Raw genomic sequence first — 12,654 nt, 5'->3', positions numbered from 1 at the left:
TACAGATTAAATAAAAAAGCTCTTCTGTAATTTATCCTCTGATCATTCTCTTCTTCATTTTCTCATTCACTCGTTGGTGGTTTGTGGCCTTAGACCTTTCACTATAAGTGACTTTTCCACACTCAGATAAAAGAAACTGTTATACATAAACATTTTAATCAGTGTCACTCCACTGTAGTCTGCTGTTTAGTTTGTGGCCCAAATTCTTTTGTGAGGATTATCATACCCTACAGAAACCCTGGGTTGTAGAATTTACCTTCATCCAAGTTGACATTTCCTCTCCTGTTGAATCTTTTTAAAATGTAAATTAATGTTAAATGTGAAGGAACATCATTTGGTTCTTTGTAAGAGAGTTTGCTCCATAAAACTTAATCAATTATTAATGCAAACTGGGACTTTCACTGATATGATTATGACAGCTGTATTTCCAACATGAATAGTTCATGATTTCCCAACTGCATATATTTAGTTTGTTTTCATGTTATTTAAACATTTAGTTAAACTGCTTCACAGGAAGGATGCAGATTGGAGCGATTTCAGATGTAAATGAGGGTGATTATGTACTCCTTACTGTAGATACTGTCCCTGATACACTACAGCTATGCTAGTGGCTCTGTGAGGCTATACACTGTTGTGCGTTGTGCAAAAAGCTATTATCAGCATGCTAACATGTTCTCAATGACAACTCTGCAATAACGTGCTGATCACCCTATTAGTTTGGAACGCTAACATTTGCTAATTAGCATTAAACAAAAGGTACAGCTGACACTGATGGAAATGTTATTAGCTTTGGAGGTATTTGGTCATAAACTTAAGTACTAGGATCGCCAAAGTTTTCACAATTCTTCCTGAGTGAACCAAATTTCAGGACAATGTATTCAATAGTTAAGACATTGCACTCAAAATCACAAAATGGCACTAGAGTACCAGTTGTTGAAAGCATAGTTGTTTGCAGTCATGTCCTCTCTTTGGTGTGTATACGCTTTAGCTTTATCATTTTTGTCCCTTTCCATGTTACTGAGATTTTTTGTCCCACCTACAGCCTCCATAGCTTCCATATCCTACAGTCTGAATCTGGTATCTGCCCATATAGCAGCATGAATAGACTCTCTCCACCCTTTGATCTGAATGGCTAGGGGCTTATACAAATGTTTGCTTTAAGCTTTGCACCACAATGTTGCCTTTACTGTGTGTCAGGGACCGAGCTGGCAGGCATGAGGAGTCAAGGATACATTTTCACAAAAAGTAATTTTATTCACAAAAAAATGTGAAAATAATCAATTTACAAAATATACAAAATGTTCTGGGCCCATAAAAGAGGTCAACTAAACAGAACTTAACTCAGGCTACATTAACTGAACAGACTGAACATACTAAGCCAACCAACCAAACCGACCTAACTAAACTGAAGTTAAATAGTGGCTGATCAGGACACTCTGACACACAGGGGGAATAGACTAAAACATAACATTTAAACAAACCATAATAACCTCAAATAATATCCAGATAATGCAGCCAAATATTAACTAAGGAAAATACTGAAATACTAAACATCAAAAAGCATAATAATCAGAAATAACTAAACTCAAACAAGGAGAAACCACTGCCTCTCCCAATGATTCCATCCAACATGGTGTAGTCCAATTATCGCCCAACCCCTTTTAAGTGTCTCTGATTCAGTCGGCACTTCCTTTGGCAGCAGCAGCACCCAGGAATGGGTAACTCAAAGAAAACTGAATTAATGCAATGAAAAGAACCTAAATGAATTAACCTAATAATACTACCCCAAATTGACAAAGAAGGTTAACTAATTGTGTGCACCCAAAAAGATAACAGCTGTCAAAAATGAATAATAAAACTGTATTATGAATCCAAAATCTGTGTCCAGTTATTTATTGTGAATAGTGTCTAATGTTCTAAACCTAAAGATAATCAAACAAATGAAAGAGTTACCACCACAGGCTTTTGCCTCAGTGTGTGGCTGCTAGGGCGGCCATCACACGGTGAAATAACCACAAACATCCCAGAGGAGACAGGCCGCAATGATGTTGATTTGTGATTTGTTGAGGCAGGTTCTCTGTGTGTTCTTCTTCAGATGTTATCAGTGAGGAGCTGCACTATAAAGCCAAGAGTATGGACAACCTTTAGTGTACTTGAGTTTGTTTTTCCTGGTTTAGCTCCCTCAGTCCCAATGAAGGAACATCATCGATAGCCAACTTTGTGGCAACAGTTTTAGGCCATTTCCCCTGTTTAACATCACAGCACAAAGTCACGTCTGTAAAGATATGGTTTTCCCAGTTCAGTGTAGAAGAACTTGAGAAGCCTGCACAACACCACCTCCAACACCTTTGATGAACTTAAACATTCATCATTGAGAGCCAGACCTGATCGCCCAGCATCAGTGTTGGACCTCAGTAATGCTAATGAGGCTGAATGGGAGCAAATTGCAGCAGGCTAAACATATAGTGGAAAGCCTGAAACCAGAACAGTGAATGCTGTTATAGCAGCAAATCAACATCCATGGTTTTGGAATCACCTTTGGCATACAGTACAGCTGGAATATTTAAGTGTCCACATACTTTTGGCCTTGTAGTGTGTTTTACATTTTAAGATTTAGTTGGAAGAGTTCAGATGTCTGATCAGGACGCCGCCTTTGATGTTTTCAAACATTTTGTTATCATCCAGAACAGAGTTAGATCTTTGCAGCTGTAGCTTCAAAGAGGAGCTGTAACAACATGATACAGAATAACGTATGCTGTTTGTATTAGAGAAACATAATGTGGACACTGACTTTATAGCTACTTAAGAGGAAAGTAAAGATAAATATTTAAGGTTCAAGTGGAGAATTTTTATTTATTATCCATTTTTAAAAATATAATAAAACAAGAAAGTCAATTAAACTATGAGAGAGGGTTCATATTTAAGATTTATTGAAGACAAATCATGCTTTAAATCTCTTTTTTTTGCCTTTTAAGTCTCACTCAGTTTGATCTGTTTACAGTGGAAATCTCCATGTTGGGTGGTTTCATCTACAATATATTTATTATCTCCCACATAAATCCAGTGTCAGTGTTGTGTAAGCATTTCCATTCAATCTGGACTGACACTGACCTCTGTTATAAATATAACTGTCCTCAGAACCAGCAGTCCTGCCAGCTGCAGTATCGTCAGAAATACCATCACAACTACTGATCTGCCCACTAGTCAAAATAGTTTTAAAGTAGACGACCACAGGAAGAAAACAAGTATAGTTTTATTTACCGGAGGTTTATTAGTCCCAGTCACCTCCCTGGTGGTGTAGATTGGCCTCAAAGACAATTTAATATTAGAAAAGTTAATTGCTTTTTCGTTCCTCCTAATAGTTGTGAGTGGATATAGCCTACATTTTCAATCAAAAACAACTTTTTATTGTTTTATTGTCTAATTTTCTTCTCTTTTAATTTCCCTGCTACATGAGTTAGTTGAGGTTTCACATTTTGAAATGAAAAAGTGTGTGTGTGTGTGTGTGTGTGTGTGTGTGTGTGTGTGTGTGTGTGTGTGTGTGTGTGTGTGTGTGTGTGTGTGTGTGTGTGTGTGTGTGTGTGTGTGTGTGTGTGTGTGTGTGCATGTGTGAGTGTGAGTGTGTGTGTTCTCCATTGACATGCTAATATCCACTCTGACCCAGAAGCTTGTCTGACCTGGTTGGGCTCTTTGTCCGCTGGAGGAAGAAGCTCAAGCAGCCAATTGGAGCAAGGACAGAGGGTCATGTGACCGCCAGCGTACATGCTAATAAACACGATACCAGCTGGCTGAAACAACACTACAACACATAATTAGCAGAAAAGAGTGAAATAGCTGCAAACATCTGCAAGATAACTAAGACAGATCATTATACTGACCATCTGGGCTGTTTTCTGTTGAGTTTCAGAAGAGAAGAATCTGAGAAAAAAAATATTTTTAAGTAATTTATAACTAACTAGAACTGTTTAATTTGGATGAAGCAAGCTTGCTGCTGGTGCATTTCATTACTGATAAATTTGAACTTTTATGCCGGTTATGTTGTTTGTGTGTTTTGGAGAAAACACATTACCTGAACAGTCATAAAGAGAACAATAAATCCAGGTACAGGTATTACAGCAGTTACAGGCAGTTTGAGGATGATTATTGGTCTTGAAAAAAGTTGAATCTACTGTTATTATCTATTCCAAGATTCAATGACTGTAATCATAAGCCATCAGTTAGACATCATACCCTTTATTGTAAAGCTGTTTGTATTCGTTGATGTCTGGCTCGGAACTGGTTTCAATAAGAAAATTATTATAATCGTGATGATGGAGCCAGGGCACCCGGGTGGAGCTGCACTGCACCTTCCTGGACACTCATTTGATTAACAGGTTGTAGCGGTTGTGTTGTAAAGTCTGCCTTTTTACCCATCAGACCTGAACAGTAAATCTGACATTCACCCACGACTCATTCACAAGGGTGAATGATGGATTCAGTGCCAGAAAACATGGAGTCCAATGAAAACTGAACCACGAATAGTGAAAATTCAATATTACAATCTAAACAGACAGAAATGTAATTTTCCAATGATTTCTGCTCCAGTGTGCAACTTATACAAGTGTGGTGTAGAAACCTGAAGCCACCAGTGCACATACACTGAGAATGTATTTGCATATTCATGGATTGCGGAGGTGTTTAGGAAGGATTTTAATGTGGAAATGATACTTTTCAGTTAACATATCAGACATACATTATTGTTCCAAGCTGACTGTTTGTATGTATGTGCTATATCATATCTGGAGGGGATCTATAAGGATACAGGAGCATAGTCAAATGTTGAAAAGGTCTAAATGCATTCGAAGTGTAATTATATGAGTAAGGTCACTCACTGGTTCTGTCCCCTGTAATAACAGCAGCTGAGGTCACACTGACTGATTCAGCTGTTGTTCTCCCTGTGTCATTAAAGTGACTCCAGCTTTTTCATACCATCACACAGAAGGCTCGATGAGCGTTTGATTCTGGTTTTTGAAAATCTCAACCACTGACTGATGAGAAATGTGTAAATGAAAGTGTCTTAAATCTCATTAGATTTCAACCACATTCAAGACATTTGACAAGTGACAAGCGGGGCCAGACTTGATCTTTGTCCACCTATCCACTTCAATCACCTGCCCACAACTTCTGTGCAGTAAAACAGCTTCACACTTGGAAAGAAAGGTTCTTATACTGGATATGATCCAGGCAGCAATTTGGCTGAACAATATAAACATACTTTATTGGAGCTGGAATTGCCTAAAATGATATAGTCCCATCACTGAAGACACAGTGTATTTATTTAGACTGTAGATGTCCAGCTGCTGCTGTTAACAGAGACACTTAAAGTGAATCAAACAGAAGGGCGTGGCTTTTCAGTCTGTGCCTCGTCTCCTAAATTTGATTCCCTGTCAGTCTCAGAGATGCTGTCATCCACTGAGTAAAGACAGTAACTCTGAGCAGATGTGAACAAATCTAGTCACACTTCCATCAGTCACAGCAGCAGGATATATGAGCAGAACAGCAAGTGTTTTTGGTCAAACCTCACATGCGGCTCAGATTATTTTTGCAATAACAGTAAAACAAAAAGCCTGGGGCTGTAGATCAGCTTTACATGAACATTAGCTGCTGGATTAAATCTGTTTGTTTCTTTTTGGGGTGCAGCTGAAACACACTGAATGAATTGCTCTGTAAGGGATAATTTGTACTCCTGCCTGTAACACTTTCCATGCTGTATGTATGCCATCCGTCATGTCAGCCTGTTCTTTGTGTTTGAAAGTAAGGAGGAAACCTGATGCTGAACTCTGTCTATTGAGCAGCAGTTGTTAGCAGAATGCTGCAGGCTGTATTTGAGATAAGTCTGAAAAATATTGGACTTTGACCTTTTTGAAAGCTGTAAGAGTGAAAAATGTGAGCTGATATTACATTTAAAGCCAGACTGCAGCAAAACAGCTGGACATTATTAGCTCAAAGCTCATAGCTAGCTCTCCCAGAGCAGCACACCTGTAAGTGGTCATTGCATAATTAGTTAGAGAGAGAGTCTGTACTTCATCAGCTCGTCCAACTAATGAAGGGACAATATCCTCAACACCTGTTAATGCACATATAATACATTTAATTGGCCATCATCTTCTTCCAGTTTCAATTTCATTTACTCACTTTAAACTCTCTTAACACTCATCTGACTGTTCAGCTGCCAAAACCAAATACACACATGACCTCAGGAATAAGCTTTACAAGCAGCAGCAAATTAAAAAACAATAAAAATAAAGGTCCAATATAAAATGGATTGTGAGACATAAATAATTGCAAATTATTGTGGGAGAGTGAGAAACGTCCTCTCAATTCCTTTGTATGTCTGGTGCATGTGAAGTAATTGACAATAAAGCTGACTTTGACTTTGCAATTAAGCAATAAGATAATGAAGTTGGAGCAAATAATTAAAAATATCAACATTAGCATTTGCATGAATAAAATTGGGCGGTGGATTAAGTGTAGCGTGTTGTGAAAATAGAAGCATTAGCAGGATGTTATTCAGTAATTGCATTATTAGCAACATTAGAAACACCTCAGAACACACCTCAGACACTCCAGAAAAACACCATCACAACTGCCTCGAGGTCAGTCAGACTCCTGTTTGTATCCAAAAGCACATTCACATAGCACAAAGAGTGAGTGGGGCATCTTCTGTGAAACTAGAGTGAGTCATTCCCCACCAAAAACATCCCCTATAGGTTTTCAGTTGGGTCGTGATCTGGTGACTGTGAAAGCATATGACACATAATCTTATTCCAACCATTCTGTGAGCTTTGTGTCCTGTATAGAAGTGCCTGCTTTGTTGGATCTTCCCACCAGCTCCTTGAAGGTACAGTAATAGCTTTATCTGAGCACTTATTTCTGTCTGCCCTACAGGAACGTTAAACCAAAACAACTGGGCTAAGAAGTTTCCATCCTGCAGCAACGCCAAGCAGTCTCCCATCAACATCGAGGAGAACCTGTCTCAGGTGAAGCTGCAGTACCAGAAACTGAGGTTTGACGGCTGGGAGAGCCTGACAACTGACAGGACGACCATCAAAAATGATGGCAAGACTGGTAAGAACCATCATCTGTTAGTGTGAAGACATAACTGTAATTTCAGCAGCTAAGGGCATGTGGACTATTCTTAAAGCAGCTACAATCACTATTTGTATTTATGATAATCAATCAAATTCGTAAACAACGTGACAAGGTGAAAAGTATCAATCGTAGTGATAAACTTCATAGTGAGTTTCAGCTCATTGTGTAGCCACCTGGCCCACAACTTCACTGTTCAGGTTTGTTCTCCCTGTTATAAGAGCGTTTTTTTCTGTTGCAGCAGGCAGCTGTTTTCAGGGAAAAAGCTCTAAAACCCACTGTACAATATCTGCTCAGAACTAAACACCAGAAAGACACAGCTAGTGACCAGCTGGTGAAGAAAGTTTATCAGCGAAAGATATTTCCCTTAGGGGTTGGTAGAGACCAAAAACAGAGCTGAAAAAGGGTGAATATTGGTGGACACAAACATGACTCCACTGGGATGATCATGTTGCTGTGTGTCTGCTGGATGTGGAAGTAGGCAACTTGTTGCTATGTTAGCCACAGCTACTTTATAAGGTGATAATATGTTAGTGTTTTGTTTCCAGCTTTCTCTGCTGTGCCCTCATGTGGCCAAAAATAAGGGACACACAGGGACTGTGTCAGCTTAAAAATGTTCAGTGAGAAAAAGTCCAGGCTTCCATCTGTCTAATCGCTTTTCTTAGTTGCTTTCTCCCCCACACTGTCCCTCCTTCCTCACCGTCCTGAAGTGTCCACCTCCTCTTTTTCTAATGACATTTTCTCCCAGATAGATACTGACCGATAGGGCCTTTTCTCATACAGTGGTGTCCTATTGTAAAGGATACTGTTACTAGTTTCTCATTTGTGAGGATCGAGGGCCTTTTATATATTTCCTCTCTCTAAGTGGTGTGAAACACAATAACCTACAGTGTGCATTCAAGGTAATTGTTAAGTGAAATTGTAGACAAGAGGGGTCCCGCCTCGCCTTTCGGAAAGCTCTAAACAGATGAGTCCAGTGCTTCTTAGCAACGGGGCTCTCAGCAAAATAAGAAGCAGTCTGTTGTAGTTGTTGTTCGTCCGCCAGCTGCACCAAAGGCTTTTATAAATGGAGATGTTTGGTGGACAATCTGAGCACGATTCAGGCCGACAGTACTTAAACCTGTTTTTATCAGTCGACAAATGGGCCCAGTGTAGGTTCAAGGCGCAGACTGCCATCCATACACTCTCTTTCAAAGCTCTGGGCTGTCAGGAGTATACTCAGCCGCAAATAGAAGAGTTCAGTACTAGAAAAAGAGGTGATGGATGGAGCTTATGGATCGTGCCTTAACAAAGGCCAAACAAACTTTTCAGCAGGAAGGAATCAGCGACATGTTGAGTCAATATTTGTCCTCCCTCAAGGTGAAATTAGATTTTAGACAGGGTTAAACGTAATGGAACATAAGACACACACACAGACCAGACAACAGGGAGGACACGGATGAGGCCAACCACATTCAGATAAAGGTGGTGGAACAAATAAATCAAACGCAAACAGAGTCCTTATGTGTTGAGAGCTTGAATGTTCAGCAGATCGATGTTTTGCAAAGACCGAATTCAGTCAGTAAATTCACATGAAAAATATTTGTTATCTATACAAAACAATGGTCAACTCCTATTTTCAAAGTGGTGGACTGAGAAGTACAGTACAGCACAGAAGATGAAAGGACTGTATAATGCTCCACCTTCATTACCATCAAAGAACATTTCGATCCTCAAGGGGACCTTTTGTCAGGTCACACAAAGACCGACCTGAAGAAGATCCCCTGGTTAATTGAATCATTGTTTGACGGTCCAATAGAGGTGTTAGTGGAGTATTATGTGTTATATGTATGTTAAGTTCACATCTTTTGATCTTGTGTACATTTATAATCCATCATTTCAGTGAGAGTCTTCAAAGCTTTAAAAGCAGTAGATTAGATCTGTGGTAACGTTCATTTGCAAATGATTTAATTAAAGATCCAGTGTGTTGCGGCACCTGGTAGCTCACCTGGTAGAGTGCACAGCCCATGTAGGGTCTTTAACGCAGCAGTTCGGGTTAGATTCCAAGCTGCGGCCGTTTGCTGCATGTTGTCCCCCCTTTCTATCTCCCTCCATTCCTCTCTATGTATAGTTGTCCTATAAAAAATAAAGCCCAAAATATATATCTTTAAAGGTCCAAAACAAATTATATACAGCACATTTGGTGTCATACATGTATTTGCTCATGTCTGTGTCTTTCCTGTTTTCAGTGGCGGTTGATGTGGATGGAGAGTTTTATGTCAGTGGAGGGGGTCTCAGGTCAAAGTTCAAGGTCGGGCGCATCACCTTCCACTGGGGGCGCTGCAATGCCTCTTCAGAGGGCTCCGAACACAGTCTGGATGGAGTCAAGTACCCTCTAGAGGTGAGATAACTAATATCTATAACCAAAAATTATATAATTTACGACAGATGTTGAGCTCAGGAAAGTTCAGTATGGTTAACGTTATTTACAGAACAAGTACATTCAGTGTGCTTTGTTTAACATATTGGGTGCTGGCTCTCTCAAATAACAGCTGATAAAAAAGAACTAAGAAGAGGCACTTTTCATTCATTTTTCCAACTGGAAAAACAAATGATTGATCTGTAGGTATGTTAAGAAAGGTAATATACACATCAACTGAAACTAAATGTTATATTAATATATCCATAAAATACCATAAAAAGGTCTAGTTTTTTGACATTGTTTATGTTATGGATATATGCTTCTAACTGGAGCTACAAACCACTATAAACAAGGGTTTCCATCAGTTATCCAAAGATTATTTATCCAAAGAATGACATGACTGTTCTTGCCATTTTTATTGCTGTGATTCTAAACAAGTAAACAAATTAGAGTGATTCTAATGCATTATAAAGTTATTATAATGTATTACAACTATGAGAATTATAATACACTATGGTCTTTGGCTTGGCTTGGCTTGTGTTATGATTATTGTTATAAAGTATTATGAATATTTATGGGTTCTTATAACTATACATTGCTGAACACAGTACAACTGATAAGTATGTTTATAATGCATTATAAACATGGGCATCATAGAAAATGTTACAGATGGTTCTTTAAAACAGCAAAGTGAAAAATGTTTGGAGACAAAGAGGAGGAGGTCAAGTCCAGGCCTCTGTTTATTAAGTTGGAGGCACTCACAAGTATACTAAACCACTTGTTGGTGTCTCTGTGGAGAGGAGGGGAAATACACTTTATACATACTGTAGCTAGGCCTACCATTTTATGCAGTCATTAACTTTAACATGGACAACAGTGTTTGCTATTTACCCCAATGTGTTACTAAAAGAACTGGTGCTTCTTAGAGACAAGTTGCAAAGGGAAAAGAGACACCAAGTTGAAACCACAGTGTAGCTCTGACACTTGACTGGACTTGCTCTTTGTCTACAGCAGCTCACCATAGTTAACATAACATGCTCTTTTCTCCCACAGATGCAGATCTACTGTTATGAGGCGCATCGCTTTGACTCTTTAGATGAAACCATCAAGGCCGGAGGCAGAATCACAGCACTCGCCGTGCTGTTTGAGGTGTGCATGCTTTACAAGGCAGTTTATCATGTACCTTGATAACACTGAGATCAGTTTACAGGCTTGTCTGCCAGTTGTCTCCCAAAACTGTAAAGAGCATAAAAATGCAAACATCATTAATTATGGAATGAAACAACTAGAGAAGGAACTAGTTTGCGGTGGAAATAAGTAGCTAACAATTTTGTGGGAAGTAGCAGAAAAGTCATATAGAAGTGTAACTAATACTACTTCTGTTGGCGCGAGTTTTAAAGTAATAATATTACTTTTGCACACAACAATTAAATAACAAGTAACTAGACCAACACTCTGCTAATTTGATTCAGAACTAACCCAAACAGTTTAAACAGCGTAACTGTCAGCTAACCTGAACCAGACTGCGCTAGTTTTTCCAGCTAAATTGCATCATTAGCTAAAAGTGCTAAACAGCGACACCAAACTTTTAGCTAACTGACCCCAACAATTTTAATTTTAAACTGTTTGCTAAGTTGACGCTAAATTCACATCTGTTTATTTGAGCTGCAAGCAAAACTCAACCGGACTGCTTTTGCTGTCAGGTTGAACTATTAGCTGTTAACTCTGGGTTTATAACGCCTGAAGCTGGGATTAATAGCATATCATTTAATGAGATTTGACTTGGCAGCTGCAGCTTTTTTCCCAACGTTTTTGAATTTGCGTATGTCCTGAAAAGTCTAGATTAACCCTGCTGTTGAACAGCAGATTGCTAACGGGGTTCTTTGACTAAACATTATCTGAAAAGCCATAACAGACTTAATTTTGAGTTGGTGCTCATTTCACAAAATGTCTGAATTGAAAACCCTGTCTGAAATTCTAAAAGTTGGCAGGTTTAAAACACAGAATGACTTCACGGGTGACTTTGAAGATGAGAACAGTTGGACTGAGGGAATGAATCAAAGTCTTGCAGTGGTATCACCAGTAACACCTCAGCGAGTGCACTGTGTTTGAATTGATTCATATTTTGGCTTAGGATCATTGCCGAGCTCTTGTCTCTGTTCATGTTCAGTGCCAGGGTTCGTACCGAGCGTCGTACATACTTTGCTTCATGCGGCCATTTTGCCTCCGGCCGGTTTGGCATGTTTGAACCAACAGAGGCCATGTTGGAACAGAAATCAGAAAAACGTCTGATGTGAAGCTGCAGGCTCTGTGTGTGTTTTTGGCTGGAGGTTTGGTGGAGAGCAGAATGGGAAAACTACCAACCAAACAAAACCAAAACAAAAAACTAGCAATTTTTGTATTCATGTTTTGCCAGCCACAACTGGACTATCGTTTGGACTTTTTTAACTTTGCAAAATTCATGTTGAGGGTAGTCTGGTGGTTTTGTTTGTGAAGGCGAATGTTATGTTAAACTAAAGTCCTTGGTTTGAATCTGACCAGGTCTGAATGCTGCATTGACATGGATTCCTTCCTCACAGCACAGGAAGATTAAACAAACAGTCCGACGGAATGGCTGGACGGCAAAACAAAACACGCATGACGATACGTTGCTGTCTTGTTGGCCAGATTGCCCATGTTTTCTGCTTGTGTGAGGGAGCTACGTAACATCTGGATTTAAATACTGTTGTAGAGAGCAGCAAAAAGTTACAATATTTTAACTTTGGACTGCAATGCCGTCTACCGCTACTGTTGCCAGTTTTCTCTGCAAGTTCACCTAAGTTTACCGTCCTGCTCTCATCCACTAACATGACATCTGGTTTTCCGTCTACCGCTTGCCTGATTCCATTTGAATGCAGAATTATCGTATGTCATTCCCCTTCTTTTCCTACTGTTCTTTCTCTCTCCATTGTGAAATAATAATGATAATGCAAACCATAAAAAAGTTGTCTCAGTATTTCACTTGTTTAGCACTCACTGAAATTTGCAGCCCTTAAAGCACTCCTCTCAATAATATTTGTGTGTAGCCTGAAGGTGGCAAGCGCTGATGGATTTCTCTGCTGATCTCCTGTCAAACTGGTTTGGGT

At 39.3% G+C, this 12,654-nt stretch overlaps 1 protein-coding gene across 3 annotated transcripts in view; it reads left to right on the top strand.

Annotated features, from left to right (window-relative positions):
* The window catches only part of ptprz1a (protein tyrosine phosphatase receptor type Z1a), an 80,807-nt gene that overhangs the window by 27,459 nt on the left and 40,694 nt on the right, over positions 1-12,654 (top strand). For all 3 annotated transcript variants that reach the window (XM_051382484.1, XM_051382483.1, XM_051382482.1), the window contains exons 3-5: positions 6,928-7,107; positions 9,357-9,508; positions 10,583-10,678. In XM_051382484.1, coding sequence (XP_051238444.1) covers positions 6,928-7,107; positions 9,357-9,508; positions 10,583-10,678 — 428 coding nt within the window. The remainder of the gene's footprint in view (positions 1-6,927; positions 7,108-9,356; positions 9,509-10,582; positions 10,679-12,654) is intronic.

This window comes from Dicentrarchus labrax, unplaced genomic scaffold (genome assembly GCF_905237075.1).
Source record: "Dicentrarchus labrax unplaced genomic scaffold, dlabrax2021, whole genome shotgun sequence".
Classification (NCBI taxonomy): domain Eukaryota; kingdom Metazoa; phylum Chordata; class Actinopteri; family Moronidae; genus Dicentrarchus; species Dicentrarchus labrax.
This window is presented reverse-complemented; position numbering and strand designations above follow the sequence as displayed.